Source organism: Lissotriton vulgaris, chromosome 6 (genome assembly GCF_964263255.1).
Source record: "Lissotriton vulgaris chromosome 6, aLisVul1.2, whole genome shotgun sequence".
Lineage (NCBI taxonomy): Eukaryota > Metazoa > Chordata > Amphibia > Caudata > Salamandridae > Lissotriton > Lissotriton vulgaris.
The window spans coordinates 1673076283-1673091612 of record NC_141694.1 but is presented as its reverse complement, the minus strand read 5'-3'; the positions used below and the strand labels follow the sequence as shown (position 1 = coordinate 1673091612).

General features: G+C 42.4%; 2 protein-coding genes across 2 annotated transcripts in view; one reads left to right on the top strand and one right to left on the bottom strand.

The window, feature by feature from the left end:
• Positions 1-15330, top strand: part of INTS7 (integrator complex subunit 7) — a 363775-nt gene that overhangs the window by 157368 nt on the left and 191077 nt on the right. The window lies entirely within an intron of this gene.
• Positions 1-15330, bottom strand: part of DTL (denticleless E3 ubiquitin protein ligase adapter) — a 78511-nt gene that overhangs the window by 18063 nt on the left and 45118 nt on the right. Inside the window, exons 12-13 of the mRNA XM_086927849.1 lie at positions 4863-4952; positions 2292-2430 (exon numbers count right to left, since the gene is read on the bottom strand). Of these exons, the coding sequence (XP_086783975.1) occupies positions 2292-2430; positions 4863-4952 (229 nt within the window). The remainder of the gene's footprint in view (positions 1-2291; positions 2431-4862; positions 4953-15330) is intronic.

The following is a 15330-nucleotide window of genomic DNA, read 5'->3' as shown; positions in this document are numbered from 1 at the left end:
GACACACAAAGATATGGACAGCTTTCTGTACAAAAAAAGTCACAAAAACATATCTTTGCGTGTATTCTTTGTTTGTAACTGAATGAATATTTGAAAAAACAAAAACTATTTTTGAGAAGTAAAAAAGAAAATAAAAAAACGTGGTCAAATAAAATCATTATCTTTGACCTCAACGATAAATCATAAGTGTGTTTAATGATACAAGGTCCAGGTAAAACCCCTTTTTCGCTCTTACATTTAAGGCACAAACCGGCACACTATGAGCACGCTGGCGGTTTCAAAGGCACTGGTGAGATTTCCCACCTACTACACATATAGTATGCAGAACAAAGAGGGTGATTCCCAAGTCACCCTGCATAAGGCAAGCGATGCTGGTGATATACTGACTCAGTGACACCTGCCGAGTTATAATTGAAACCTTATGGAGAACGTGCGCTTTAAAAGTTTCCCATAACATAAAAACAAAATCCATCTAAGAGTAATGCTCCCACCAACCTCCTTGGCAGAGATTTCAAGTAACAATGGTGAATTTTACCAACCACTCCGATAAGGCGTAGATATAATAAAACCTTAATGTTACAGGTCAGAGAAAACCCTCCCATTCAAAAAAGCACAGCTGCCCGTGCACACCAAAGCACCCAAAATGAAGGTTGGATGAAACCAATATACTATATATACATTGGCTGCTGGGGTGTGACCATTGCAAGTGTCTTCTAAAAGGACGAAGCATAGAGATCAGATGACGGTCATCAAGTGGCTTTGTTCAGATTCAGTATCTTTCCTTCAATCACTATTACCTTCTGTGTAAAATGCAATAGCATGCCTTGCCCTGGACTGGTGGTTGGCCGGGCAACTGCAAAATTAGTAGTAGGGGGCTGAATTCTGCGTGTTTCCAGTACTACGAACTGAGGCTCAGCAAAAAAAAACAATGGTGAAAATTTGCACCCACCTCCAACAGTCCTAAACATATTAAAAGTGGTGCCACAGGCAATGGAGCGATGTGCAGCTCTAGTACAGTTGTTTTTATAAAAATGTGATTCAAGGTCACCAAAATAGTGCCCTTATCAAGCCTATGCTTTCTCTACACCTGCCTAGATCTCCTCTCAGTAAAGTGTAGCTCACTGTTCCAGCCTAATTCAAAACTGCACTCCACAGGCAAGTCCACTTGCTCCTTCCAGCGTGGCCCCTTATCTACATGTTTTGACACACAACTGTGAAAGCTGGAGTGGGCAGCAACATACACAACTAAGTTAGGTCACCAGGCTTCTCAGCATGCAATGCACCTGAAGGAACAAATGAGACCCTGATCATCTGTATTTATGATAGTGCCTGTAACTGAAGTCTTCCATGGCGGCCTTTCACAACAACCTGCCTTAAGGTATGTTGTACTCCATGGTGTTGCACAAAAGCCAGTGCGACACACAGTGCTCACAGTTAGATCCACAAACACTAAACCTGGAGCTGAGTAAAATAGTCTTCCCAGATAGTGCAACTACTCCTGTAGAGATCAGCCTCTAGTGCAATGCAGATATATTAAGAAAAAATACACGGTTTAAACTGAATTATAGAACAAATGTTAAAGAGTTCTTCCTCTCATGCCAAGGGATCTTTAGAAGAATCAAAATGTACTTGCCCTCTGGGATTTAGGGGTCCAAAGTATATGGGAATTAAATGAAATGCGTATTTACATTTTTCAAGCCACTGTCCAACCCATATATTCTTACCACTCTGATGTAACCGTTTAAACAGCAGCAATGCTAAGCAACCCTGGGCCACAGGTCCTATTTAGGTTAGCACCTCTTTTCCTTCACTTCCTTATAAAGCAGTTATTACAAATCATTCCTGGAGCTTATTTCCAAGTAGAGGTTTCTATTAACTCACAGGTTGAGGCAGCACAACATCTTTAAAAAATGATTTTCAAATAAAAAGCAAACCGTACTCAACACTTCACGAGTAACCACTGTGTCTACTGACTGGTGCGATAATGAAGTGAAAAGCTAACTTATAACACATCATTATGGGACTGGCTCAGCCATAAGCATTCCTGACTGGGGTTTGGGTAAAATAAGCATTCCACCTTATTAAGCAATTCCCTGCATTTTTACTTTGCAGGGTCGTCTGCAAAAGGAGCAGGTCTGAAAAGTTCACGGTCTTTGGATAGTTGGTTTAAAAGATTAGTGTAATCCTTCGAACAATTAAAATGAATCGTTGGTTTGATCTATAAAGTACACAATGCCATTAAAGCATAACCTATTGAAAAGACCAACGTCTGTTGCAAAAGACTGCCTTACCAATCAGCTGCCAGCTCTCTGGCTTCTTCTGACAAGCCCAGCCAACCAAGTTTGTCTGCCCGCCTACTGACTGTTCATCATCCTTGCCCCGGTTCAAGCGCCAGACCCTCACAGTGTTGTCATCGGAACAGGTCGCTATCTGCAAAAGAAATATACACGAAAGCTCAGTCATGAAATGATAACATAAGAGATTCAACTTATTTGAAAATATTTATGTGCATGTGGTGTCCTTTCCATCCAAGATGGTGTAACCAGATGATGCGATAGAAGGTCCTTAACTGCTGACTTGGTCCCTTTCGTAATTGCCCTTTAGAGTTTGACAAATTTAATATAACCAATTATAGTCTTTCAATAATAGGTGGAGTTTTCTGTAGCAAAAATTACCCAGTTTTGCTGTGCTCGAGTCAAGTTAGTGTTTGCTCATCTTTACCACAGGGCATTGCCATTTGAGACACCCATTTCTGGCTTTTGAGCAAACAGGCGAGCTGAATTCTCTAACTCAGCCTCATTTTTAACATTTGCAAAGATTGGTTCAAAATTCCCAGCAAGTGAAGTCCTGTTGGCTAAAAAGCCAAGGCTGGCTGAAGGTGTCGCACATGATGCAGGTCCACTTGGGAGCTATAGTCTTTAGCACGGATGCTGCTCACCTCCTGTAGATTAATTTTAAGACGGATCAGGTCACTCAAAAAATAGGAAACTAAGTGGCAGAAGCAAATTCATCTAATCAATCTGCCGACCCCAAACGTATGACTGTACAACATTACATTTTGCAAAGTGTTCACCTTATTAGGCTGTACAGGTTGGTTCTTAACCTTGAAGTAATCCGAAATAGAGCATTGGAAAGTAATTTGTGCAATGCCACCCCAGATTCATAAGTTCTCTAAAGACCAGCAAATACAAATTGCTGCCATTTGTGACCTAGATAGTGTAGATTGGATTATTGTTATGCATAACTGCTGTTGGTTTCAGTTTTTCTATTACAGGGTCATGTCGCTCCTACCAACTCTGCACAGGTTTACCATTTATTTTGCTGCTCTCAGAGTTCACACTTGCGCATTCACTCCAGGGTGTACTATTTTTAACTTTTTTGTTTTACTCATCTTAGAAGGGAAATTGTTTTTAATCCGGGATATTTCCTTGATTGGGAATGTCAAGGATGCACTCTAACTGTATTCTACAGGAGTGGGGAAGAGAGCTAAAAAAACATTTTTAAAATAGTCTTTTTATGAATTCTGTTTTGGTCATTTGCAAACAAACTTACAACGGGAGATTAAATGCCTACTGGTGAATAGTGAATATGCAGGGAAAGGAAGAAGTGATTGCCCAATGAAACGTCTGATATGAATATTCATCTTGAAGATCAGATTCATCTATGATCCTGTGGTTTATTTCATGTCCAATGTGTGAGCAGCACAAAATGTTAATAACGCAGCAATCCACCATTGCTAGGTTTTTCCTATACATGCAGACCTTCAGCCATTCATAGGTGGTCAGTAGAAGCAACTGTAAATGCAATGGAATAGACAGAATTGGAATGTCAAGTCGACTTGTATTTAGGAAATGTAGTAGTAGTGGTGTCCTATTCTAAGGCTACCGCGAAACTTCAAAATATAGAAACACTATACATCTAGGACTTATCACTGGTCACTTCACACAGTCTATTAATATTACATATGCAAGTACATCAACACCATCTATACTAAATACTTTATTACTGTACAGCTGTGAGGCTTTCGGAGTCAAGCTAGGTGGCCCACCAGTATTCCGTTGCCTTGCTGTCCTGGGGGTATTCGGTCATATAAGCCCTTCTACAGTGCCTAAAAGCAGATGCATATTTATGTTTGAACTGCAGAGCATTCTTTAAAGAGGCAGAATCACAGTCATCTAGATTAGACTTTTGGCAGAGAAGACTCAGCATAACGTTCTGTGCAGGTCTGCTCTCTTGTAACAACGTGGTTAGTATCTGGGTATGAAATTTTGAAAAAATCGGCATAAGAAAAATTGCTGACGCCATCTGGATACTTTTTAAGGGCCCTTAAAAAAGATTATTGTCTATACCATCAGATTCACGGCCCAGGTGGAGCATTATATAAGAGACACTGTAAATGTGAAAGGTCCTATGAACAAAAAAAAATATTTGTTCTGTCAGAAATATAATGATTTTTTACTTTTCTCTAACTGCATGCAAATTTAGATTTTCTTCTTTCTATACCAAAGTCTTTCTTAATTTTTATTCAGCCATTCTTTTATAAGAAACGTAACAATACATGGTTTATCCCATGCTTATCGTACCATTCAGCCTAGAAATAAGGGACATCACACAGTGCTGTACAAAGGTCTGTTCAATTCTCTACATTAACCTTGCATAAGTTCCCTAACTGCGCCAGGTTCATTCGAAGCTGTGGAGCCCTGCAAAACCTGTTCATATCAAGCACATTTCAATCAGCAAACTTCTCGTGAAACCTTCTTTCAAGAAATCAATCACATCCTTCGGGATCAAGTTCGCGCTATATAAAACTTTTTAAATAAAAATAAATAAAATAAACCAGGAATTCCACATTACATACAGACCTTGGTGAAGTCTGATGGGCACCAGGCGACAGAGGTGACCTCCTGAGAGTGGCCCTGTAGCATTAAGGGAGGATGCTGAGGATGAGAAACCTAAGGAAAAAAAATGATAAAATAAACATTCCATGTTAAAAATGTTCCTACATACAAACATAATGCGCCACCACCTACTTATGTAGCATCTTGGAATTTGTAGTCTACTCTAGTTTCCATTTGCACATCCAGATAAGAATGCCTTGAAGTACTATTAAATATTCCACTTGAGCACAGATCGGGAGAACGACTCTTAGGCTTAAGTTACAAAATTGATGTTTAAAAATGCCTTACAGGAAGAGTCTTTTGGTCCTTGAAGGAGTAAAGGAAAGCTAAAGATCGACTTGGCAGTGTCTGTGTAGGCAGCACTATCTACTGAGCGTTCAATTGAGCCACACGGAAGACAGGTGATTTAATGACGAGCTTCAATGCAGTGCAAAGCATTTACAAACACTCCAGGTCATTAATATTGTAATTCTACATACAGGCATCATACAACGAATGATACTAAAGGAAAACATGATGCAACACATTTGGACTCCCTATCCTTCCGTCTTCTATCATTTGTGTTTTCTTCGTTTATAATTTTATTCCAGGGCATATCACACAAACACGCCAAAAATGTCACGAAACAAAGAGCATCTTTCCTTAGGTTGGTTACACCTAATGTCTTTCTACAATTAAAACAAAGTGAGTCGGGACGCACACTTCTATTTGTTCTTCATTTACAGCCCAGAGCCTACTGGGAGCACTCTATGGCCAGGGTTTCCGCCTAGTACATGCACATTCCTTTGTAAAAAAAATTCTCTTTAGAATTTTCTGATTTGAAAAACTACCAGCAGTTAATTTTTACGGTCCAATAAGTTAGAACAACAGACTATTAGAACCCAATGCATATCAACTGCCAACTATTAAGAAAATGGATCCTCAAAAGAGTGAAAACGGGCGTGTCTGTACACGTGGCTACTCCAACAAACTCCTGGAAGCAGACACCTCTGCCAGCAAGCTGGCAGACACACCGAGAGTGTGCCATGCATTCAGCTGACCTTAGAGAGAGTTGGACACTTAAGTAGGCATACAGGAGTGAAGAGTGTGTGGAAGAGGGCATGAACACCCCCCCCAAAAAAAAATCTCCAGCATCTCTGCCGCCATCACTCCTGAGACAACGAGGCGATGCCCTGCTACTACATGTTTTCTGGCCCAACTAGATTCTACTGTGATTATTTGCCGCCATTCGTGTGGGTGGGGGTGAAAATGTGTAGGATTTAACTAAAGGCCTCTTTCTGTTCTAATCTTTTTGTGCAAATGCTGAAATGATCATCTGTTCTCTTTTCTTGAATTGAATCATCTGTGGCTGCGCAGCAAGACCATATCGGATGGGTACCTAAGACTATATAAATAAACAAATCAATCTAAAAAAATAAATAATCTGGAGCCAATAGCTGAAGGAAGACTTGTGGACCGTAGCTGCCATTGAGACTTGCACAATGACACATTCCTTAGTCTGGAACTTGACACTACACTTATGGCCTGATACCATCACATTCTATCCTATGGAGATTTTAATACCGCGAATGGGATATCCGTCATGTTTGTAACAGAGTATTCCCTCAGCCAACTTCTAAATCAGGCCCTTAGTTCAATACTCCAAGGTTGCTTGCTGCAATGCCCTGCTGAAGCAAAACCGCCCCCTTTTCATGCCTTTCAGGTCATGGGGACAGCTGCAGATGTAGCTAAAGTATAGACTGGTAAAGACTTCTGATGAAGCAGTCCCCATCAAGAAAAATTACAGACTTTGTAGAAAGACAGAGGGTAGTCTGTGCTTTACAGCTTTATTACTTCTACATTTTGAGTACTAAATTAGTATCTCTCGGGCCGGGTGGAACTGGTCTGTAGGGCAACCTGGCATTTCAAGAAGGGCTAGTCTGACATGTCAGTGTGTGAGCTGTTTTTCTGGCTTTTTGTGGACCTTTTTATGGTCCACTGTTCTCTAGATGTCCCTGGCACTGCCTGCAGCAAGCAAAAATGCTTGACACCTCCCCCAACCTGCAGAACACCTATATAGAATGTCTTTACAAGTTAAAAACTGCCCTGATTTGCAAAAGGTGGGCTCTTTTTTTAGTCACTTGAATCATTAAAAAAAGGGCTAATTTCATTTTGTTACCCGGGCATAATTTCTGTCCTAGTCCGACTCTGCTCTAATGCAATAATCAGACCGCCCGCCGTTTCAACCACAGGGTTGATATTTTTTGAATTTCTATTATGCACAATCTGCCGTTAATATGGCGGCAAACCGCTTTTGAAAAAGGTCCACGATTACATGGCATCTCTTCACCATTTCAATTCACATTATAACCCTTTAGCCACCATGGTCAAAATGCTGCAGTCAACACTGCGAGCCGCTCAGTGGAACTAAACGCTGACACATGCGCTCAGGCCTGCCAAGTATCACGCATCAGGCGTGACTAACGCATTTCAGTGCGGTGATCCACATCACTGCACTGAAATGCAGTGTCACGCATTTAAATGCCACTGTCTCACTCCACTATACCCGCATTGAAGCTGGCTACGCCAGACTGCTAGCGCACGCCGGCCCCTTTGACACCTGTGCGCCGGCTAAGGGCTGTGCTGCTCCCTGCAGAGACCTGCAGCAGGCTCAGTAAACATATCTTGTGTTCTGCTGCCTGTTACAATGTTACATCTTTTAGCCCGGTGCTGCCTCTGGCTGCAAATTCCCGCCTGCGCCAACGCTTTCTGGAAGTGAGGTCAGAATGAGGAAGCGGCTGGAGATTCGACTCGAGTTGTGTGTGGAGTGCTGTGCGCGTCCCAGCGACGTCACATAATAAATGCGCTGCTGCCTGCACATATTTACAGATGCTGGACCGGACGGCAACATCTACACTCTTAGCATAATGGCCGCGCATAAGTCTTCGAGGCTTCAGGCGCTGCTGGGAGCAGCAGTGCTGTGTGTCTGCGACCGGTGCGGCTCACCGTCGCCACTCCACCAAACTCGCGCTCAGAGACAGAGAGCCAGAGGACTGTGGGCTCATTGATTAACGCGGCCGCAACATCGTCACAGCCTGAGATACAGACAGACTAGTACTGAACAAGAAGCAAGTACTTTGGCTGGCCACGGAGTGACTTTAGTAGTGTTGTTGTCACACAGCGTGATTATCACACAAACTGCTCTGCGCGTAAAAAACAGCAGCATATGATGCAGACCCAGCTGCACATTCATTAGCCCTAGTAGCAGGCGGCCGGGGCACATCGCACCAGTAAGTAGTCAATATTGTTTGCCGGCTCCGGCTGCGCCATCCGACGGTAGAGCCTGTGTGCTCTGCTGCACAGCAAGCAACACTATGCCAGATAAGTTCGTGACTCCCTTTAAATCTTCACTGTATTGCTTTTATTTAGGGCAAACTGTAAAGCAAAGTGAACATACATATAAACTTTAAAAAAACGTAATACCTTAAAGTGATTGCGATTTTATGAGGAACAAAAGCATCCAGAGACACGATAATACACATCCCCCTTCTCTCACGCTTCGCTGGTTTCATACTTGAGGCACGTATTGAGAAAAGTAATGAGGGTCATGTCAAGCAGGTTGTTTTGTTATTTTAAAGTTGGTGAAAGACAAACGTGTAGAATACTCACCGGGGCAGAGTGTGCGTGGCTGCTTATTAAGAATCGGGAGGCATGATTGTATTTTATTTAATATTGGGCCTCACTGCTACCATTTACTCCCTTATATAGCTGTGGTGCCCTTTTAGTTTCACTGGTATCGCAATTGCTGTTTTTTTTGTTGTTGCTTGACAGGCCTTTTTGTATTAGTGTTTTTTTTTTATGTTTTAATTCTGTAGGACATACTGTGGAAACAGTACACCCCACAGGACAGTAACTCACCGAGCACGATGGTAATGGAAACATACAAAATATTTCTTGTAGTAGTCAGGGCTGGTCAGGGTTTTATTGCACTGGGTATTTCTTTTTTTTTATTTCAGTAAATTTATTGAAAATTATATTTACATGGTGTGTGACATATACATGGTGAGTAATTTGAGTAACAGGCATTAGCACTGCTATCTGAGGGGAGGAGCTGGGGCCGGAATAGAACAAGCTGCTTTTGATGGCGTCTGTGGTGACTGCACAGGAGACAGAAGGTAATAGTGGGGGGAGTGAGTATCACTGAGATATTTTATCTAACTTCCTGAGGCAGAAGCCTGCCCTGTAAGTAAAGTAACAGCGCCTGAGGGGAGCTCAGCATTGGAGTGCAATCTGCACAATGTTGAGTCCATCGTCAGTGAGGCTGGCTCAGGCTGCACGCTGTAGCCTCTCTCACATTCTAGGGCACTTCCATTTCTGGTGCTTTGCAGCAGTTTTAAGATGTTCTTAGAGTTTCTCCTTGCACAAATGGGTATATTGCCAGATATTTATATGTTTCCCTCATCTTCATTGCTTGATTTTGCTCGCAAGTGTCACTCATAGCCGTTGAATCTCACTTCTAATTAAACTGACATTATGAAAATGTCACATAAGCAATCTGAATCCATGGCAGCTATGTGCACTTGACATGAAACTGAGGAGTTTTAATTCTGACGGGGCCACCTGGGTCATTCGTTTTTTCCTGGCTCAATAAATCGAGTACTATTACACTGAGTAATATGAACATTGGTTATCCTAAGATGTTCAAAATCGCAACAACAAAAAAGTTGATTATCCAATATACTGAAAAATATAGCAATTATCATTACTAAGCGTTGACAGTTGGGGGGTAGGGGGGAAGAGATACATTACTACACTAATTCCTTCCTTTCGACGCTGAAATTACCGAGCTATTAATTCCTTAGAATGGCCCACCGCACACTCAGGTTTGATTTTCCCCTCCACAAATACACACACACCAGAGCAGCCCGCCGCGAGCGGATCCGAACCTCCCACGCCCGAGAAGCGCGCGGCTCCTTTTATAGCACCTCAGCCATGCCGACGGCCTCCATTTAACACGCTGCTCCCGTGAATAGCACCGAGCCGAGGAGGCGGAGAAAGACGAGCCCCCCGGGGAGCGATCATTTGGCACCCCAGCTTCCTAATATACTCCGAGGAGGGTCGGGAGCCGCGTGCTTTTTATAGTCCCCGCGTGCGTCTTGAAGCAGAGGCCAGGCATGAGTCACCCCGATTCCCGCCAATGACTGGCAGCTGTGGTGACGTGCGGGGGTCGCGCGACCTGCGCGAGATATTAATAGATGCGTAGCTCTCAGGGGGGAGGGTCTGACGGGACTTTAGTCACTGGGAGATGGAAGAGTCCCCCGCATGAAATTTAAGCTCTTCTCCTCAAGGCACACGCGGTGCAGGTGTGGGGGCTGACGTGGAGAATTGCTGACACACAAATAAGCACATGCAGTCTAGTCTGCCCAGCAATAGAGATTTCCCACGGCTTCCCTCTGACGCCTTGGAGAAACTGGAGCTGATGCAACAGAGGCTGAGTAACGCTCGAGTGACCCTACACGTGACGGATCATTTCTACTTGGTGGAACTCAGCCTTCTTCCTAGAAACCATCCACCTCGCCATGTTCAATGTGGACACTCCTGGGTACCTCACAAACCCTCCTCTAAGCCACATCCTATGTTCCTGGTACGTGCAGTCCGCAGGTATTCGGGCCCTTTAAATTACAATATTCTTCCAGTAACAGGTTCATACCGGTTCATGCGTGAAACACATTTTTAAATAATGAGGCATAATATAACATAACAAACTTAGTAAATAGCCGGGGCCACTGGAATTATGTGACAGGGAGGACCAAATTATGTGGCAGTGTTGACTAAATTATGGGGCAAGAAAATGCACATTATGCGCTATACTCCTGCGCAGTGGCAGGATTACTTCATTATTTTGTCCCTTTTACACAAGTTAACACTGGGCAAATGTTTTCACATCACTAGAGCAAGTTTAACACTTAATGAGAGTAATCAAGCCTTGAAAGATGGCCAGTTAACCTTTGTAAAGGGCCTTCCATAGAGCGGTAACACGTGGGGCAGTGTTTTTTTTAGAACTTTTTATCCATTTGAGCTAGAATCATTTTGTTAAAATCTGCAAATCACTCAGCAGATGATGAATTATGTGGAAAGTGCAGCAAATAGCTAATTATGCAGAAAAAAGCAGCATATTTGCATAATTTTAGTGGCTGTGCAGGTACCATGGGTATTTGCAGACAACATGTTCCCCACAGAGGAAGTCTGTTGGTACTATCGACAGATAGAGCATGTGAATGTTTACTATGGTAGCCACTTGGTCGTATTATAAATATCCCTGCCGGTACAAAAATTCGAAAAATCACCTAAAGCTGGTATTTTTCGGCTTATCTGTACATACTCAAAACAGTAAATGTTTGAAGAAAACACATTTAAAATGTGCTCTACAGCTGCCTTACTGACCCGAGTAATAATAAACAAAGACAGAAATGCTATGGTAAAAGCAGCCTTTGAAGGATTCTAAACATTAAAAGATGGCTGGTATTTTTCTCTGGTAAAGGTGGCAACCCTATTGGTTGCCAGACTCAATGGTACTCATTTAATCAACCTCGGAAGGCAAAGGACAGATTAGATCCATCATAACGCGACTATGACCATGAGGATGACAAAAATCCATCTAGAATAGGTTAGGCACTGAGTCACTAAACCCAGCGGTATGTTCAGCGTAGTAACTAGGTAGCAATTCACCCTCCTTATGGGTTCTATTAGGGAGGACTACCCCAACATCTTTAGTCTCTCCGCTCACAACTGCATTGATAGCAACCTGTACAACGATCAACGTTAAGAACTCTTTGTAACAAGGTAAGCAAAGTAAAACAATGTGCAAACCCAGCCTACAAAGTAATCAGCTATGCAGATGATACACAAGTGGTAGTGTCATTCACCAACAATGAAGATGAGGTGGCTGAACGCTTTAACACCTGTATGGCCCACGTCAACAACTGGATGTTATCCAGCTGTTTAAAATTAAACGGTAGCAAAACTGAAGTCTTACTGCTGGGCGCCAACCCATTAAGCTGGTCTCCAAAATGGTGGCACACTGAACTGGGCGAATGCCCTACACCAGTATCCAAGGTCAAAAACCTAGGGGTGATGTTAGACTGTCGGCTAACCTTCGACAACCAGAATAACTGCCTCACGGTCAGCTTTTGGGCCATATTAAAATAGATTAGGAAGATCCGATCTTTCATTCCCCCGGATGCCCTGAAAACCGTGGTAACTGGCCTTGCCATCTCCAGACTGTACTATGGTAATGTATTGTATCTAGGGATCCAATCACAGTAACTGAGTAAGCTCCAAAGTCTACAGAATGCAGCTGCAAGACTAATCTTGAACATTCCCAAGCATGAACCACAGTCCCAGCGGCTAGCAGCGCTCCACTGGTTGCCGGTCCAGAAAATAATCTTTTTTTAGGTCACTTTGCATCCAAGGCACTCCAGGGAAAGGGTCCTTCTTACCAGACTTCTAGTATAAAGTACTATGTGCTGTCCAGGAACTTTAGATCTGCGCAACTGAAATTGCTTCAAGTCCCCAGGTTCAAGCAGGCATGTTGGGGGGGTAGGAGTTTCCTGCTAAGATCTGCTAAACTCTGGAATCTCCTGCCTCTCACAATTAAGAACAGTCCTAATCTCACTTAATTCAGGAAACTATTAAAGACCTGGCTGTTCCAAGCAGACTTCTACCTCTTCCCGCACTTGTTCTAGTCTCGACCCTTAGTCCTCAGCACCAAAATGCTTCCGGGCATTCTCTGCACTTTATAAATTTAAAAATCAATCAATCAAAGCTCCCACTCAACCACACTCCAGGAACATTGGGCAGAACACTGCTCCTGCTCCCAGCACACCATAGATATGCCATGAAAGGGGTTATCACTCTGCTTAAACCAACAACTGCCTTCCTGGCAAGACTCACACTAAATCAACAGTACACAACACATTAAACAGCCCTCCTATCATCCAAAAAGACAGATTCCATAGTACTATAATTATTACCCAGCAAAACCAACTAGCAGCAATATGTATGCGAAATAACACCGATGCCACACACTTGACGTGTTAAGACCTCCAGCCACTTCCACCAAACACCAAAACTCACTGGCAGCCAGGATTAAGACACTGGATAGAATGAAAATAATAATATTAATCCTGATAACACAGTTTGACAAATCAAATCAGGCGCTGGTCGGTGATACTATCCCTGAAACCACATTGGAAGATATCAGGACTCGAACAGTACTGCGATGTCAAGCTAAGGACAGAATATGGGGCTATAGAAATGACCCAAGTATAACATGAACCTTATACTGAATGGCTATTTTCACCTGCTTTAAATTCCACTGTCTCCAGTCAAGGCTAGAAAATAAAATGTCCAAAAGAGTCAGTTAATTTAATACTTCACAAATATTTTGAGGCCGGACTTCTCCCTTTGTAGGGCAGCACAAAAGCCAAGGAAAGAAGCAGAGGGGAACCAACCTCAAATCAGCCACTGGCACCAATGGCCCAGGGTACACTATCAGAGGTCTTGCATGTCGTCATCAGTTGATCAGGTTGGGGGCAAAGGGGATGTAGGCCATAGGATGGAGGGCAAAGAAAACTTCACCCAGCAGGCTGGAGGACGAGGGCTTGGTAATTTGGTCAACTGGCCTTTAGGGTGCTCTGGGAATCAAGGCATGAAAGCAGGGCCCATAAAGATGCAGACAATTTTCTTCTAAGCACATATCATGGTTTGCTACAAAGGAGAATTAATGTTGCTAGGTAGTAAAGCAGCTTAGAAAGTATATGACTCTCAGGAGTTTCTCTTTGGAACTGGCAATGAAACACATTTCTTGCAAACCAACACATTTTATTTATTTGTGTGGCAAGATTAAATGTTTGGCCGATTTAAATTAATACATTGGGGATGTGGGAAAACAGGTGCCTCAACCCCAAAACTGCCTCTGTAGATGGAGTTGGCGCACCTATACCTCTAGCTCCATCTGTCGTGGGGGCAGGAGAAGAGGACCGTCAAATCCTTGCCAGATTTTCAGGCTTTCCACATAAAATACATTAACATATGACAAATATAAACTGACATAATTTAAACAGTTAGCTATTGCTCTGAACATCCAACATGAACTGGCCACGGATGTTCTTTTAGAGATATCTCATGGGGAGGTGTAATGGGACTCTTCATAGATTATGGGTTTGAATGATTATACAGGCATTTGAGATTTACACTGACAGGAAAGGATATGGATTTAAGCCTGCTAGATGTAATTGAAAACCCAATAAAGTTTGTTTAAATAAAAAAAAAAACACTGACGCTCCTGGACTCATGCTGGACAACCTTGAAGTAAGACCTTAATATTAAACAACCATTTACAATGCAATAGGTCTCGCAGCATTAAAGTTTGAGTTATTGGCATGGTGTAGGACAATGCGTTGCATAACATTTTTAGCAAACTTTGAATTGGTGAGCAGTGAGAGTGTGTGCAAGAGTATGCTGTTCTTGAAAGCAGTGTGGTAGAGAGTGCAGGAATTTGGGTGCTTTTTTCCCTTCAGATGCACAGTTAGGAGGGCATACGCTTCATTTCTGCTTTGCAGAATGAGCTGGCAATTTTCTAAAAAATGTGGGTATGTAATTAAAGTGAAGAAAAGAATCCAAAAGCTGGGACAGTCCTCTTAAAACCAAGACTGTCCTGGGAAATATGAGACTGCTGGTCACCCTACTCTCTCGAAGAACAGGGTTCTCCATTCAATTCAATATATACTTTTAACGTATATGTTTGCGCAGGGCTTTAAATGGGCTGGGTCCTCTTCACTACTAGCACACCCGGGTTGTGTGGTCCTTTACAGCTGGTACGTAACAGCGCAGTTAAGCATACGAAACAATACGGAAACTTTGAATGAACTGAGACAAAGATAAGGATGTTGCTTTATTGTTTGTGGCTTATTTTAATACCACTTTAAAACAAAAAATCCTACTGAGGTTGTAAGGCATCGCCTGGTTAGTTGAAGACGCCAGTATATGCAGTTAGTATTTGTAGTCAGTAGGGGTTGAAACGTCAACTAATGTTGACATGCATTCTGTTTTTTACTGGTCATACATTGGAACAGTGTGTCCAAATATGTCCTATTACGTAATCAGTGAGCAGTCAAACCTCTATTTTGTAATGTGTGGAATATTTGCTTTTTGTTACTTGACTGGGTTCTTGTTTTTATTGAGTATTGCACGGTCACTATAACCTTCACATATTGACTTAAGGTAAAAAAAAAAATTAACATACGGTTCCAGTATTTATTGTACTTTATTAACAGAATAAGTATTTGGTGATATCACTCTTACTCTCACAATTCTGTAATACAGACGTTTTCTAATTCAGGATATCTCCATATTGCTTCAAACAAGTACATAGGAACCGTCGTTCTTTGAA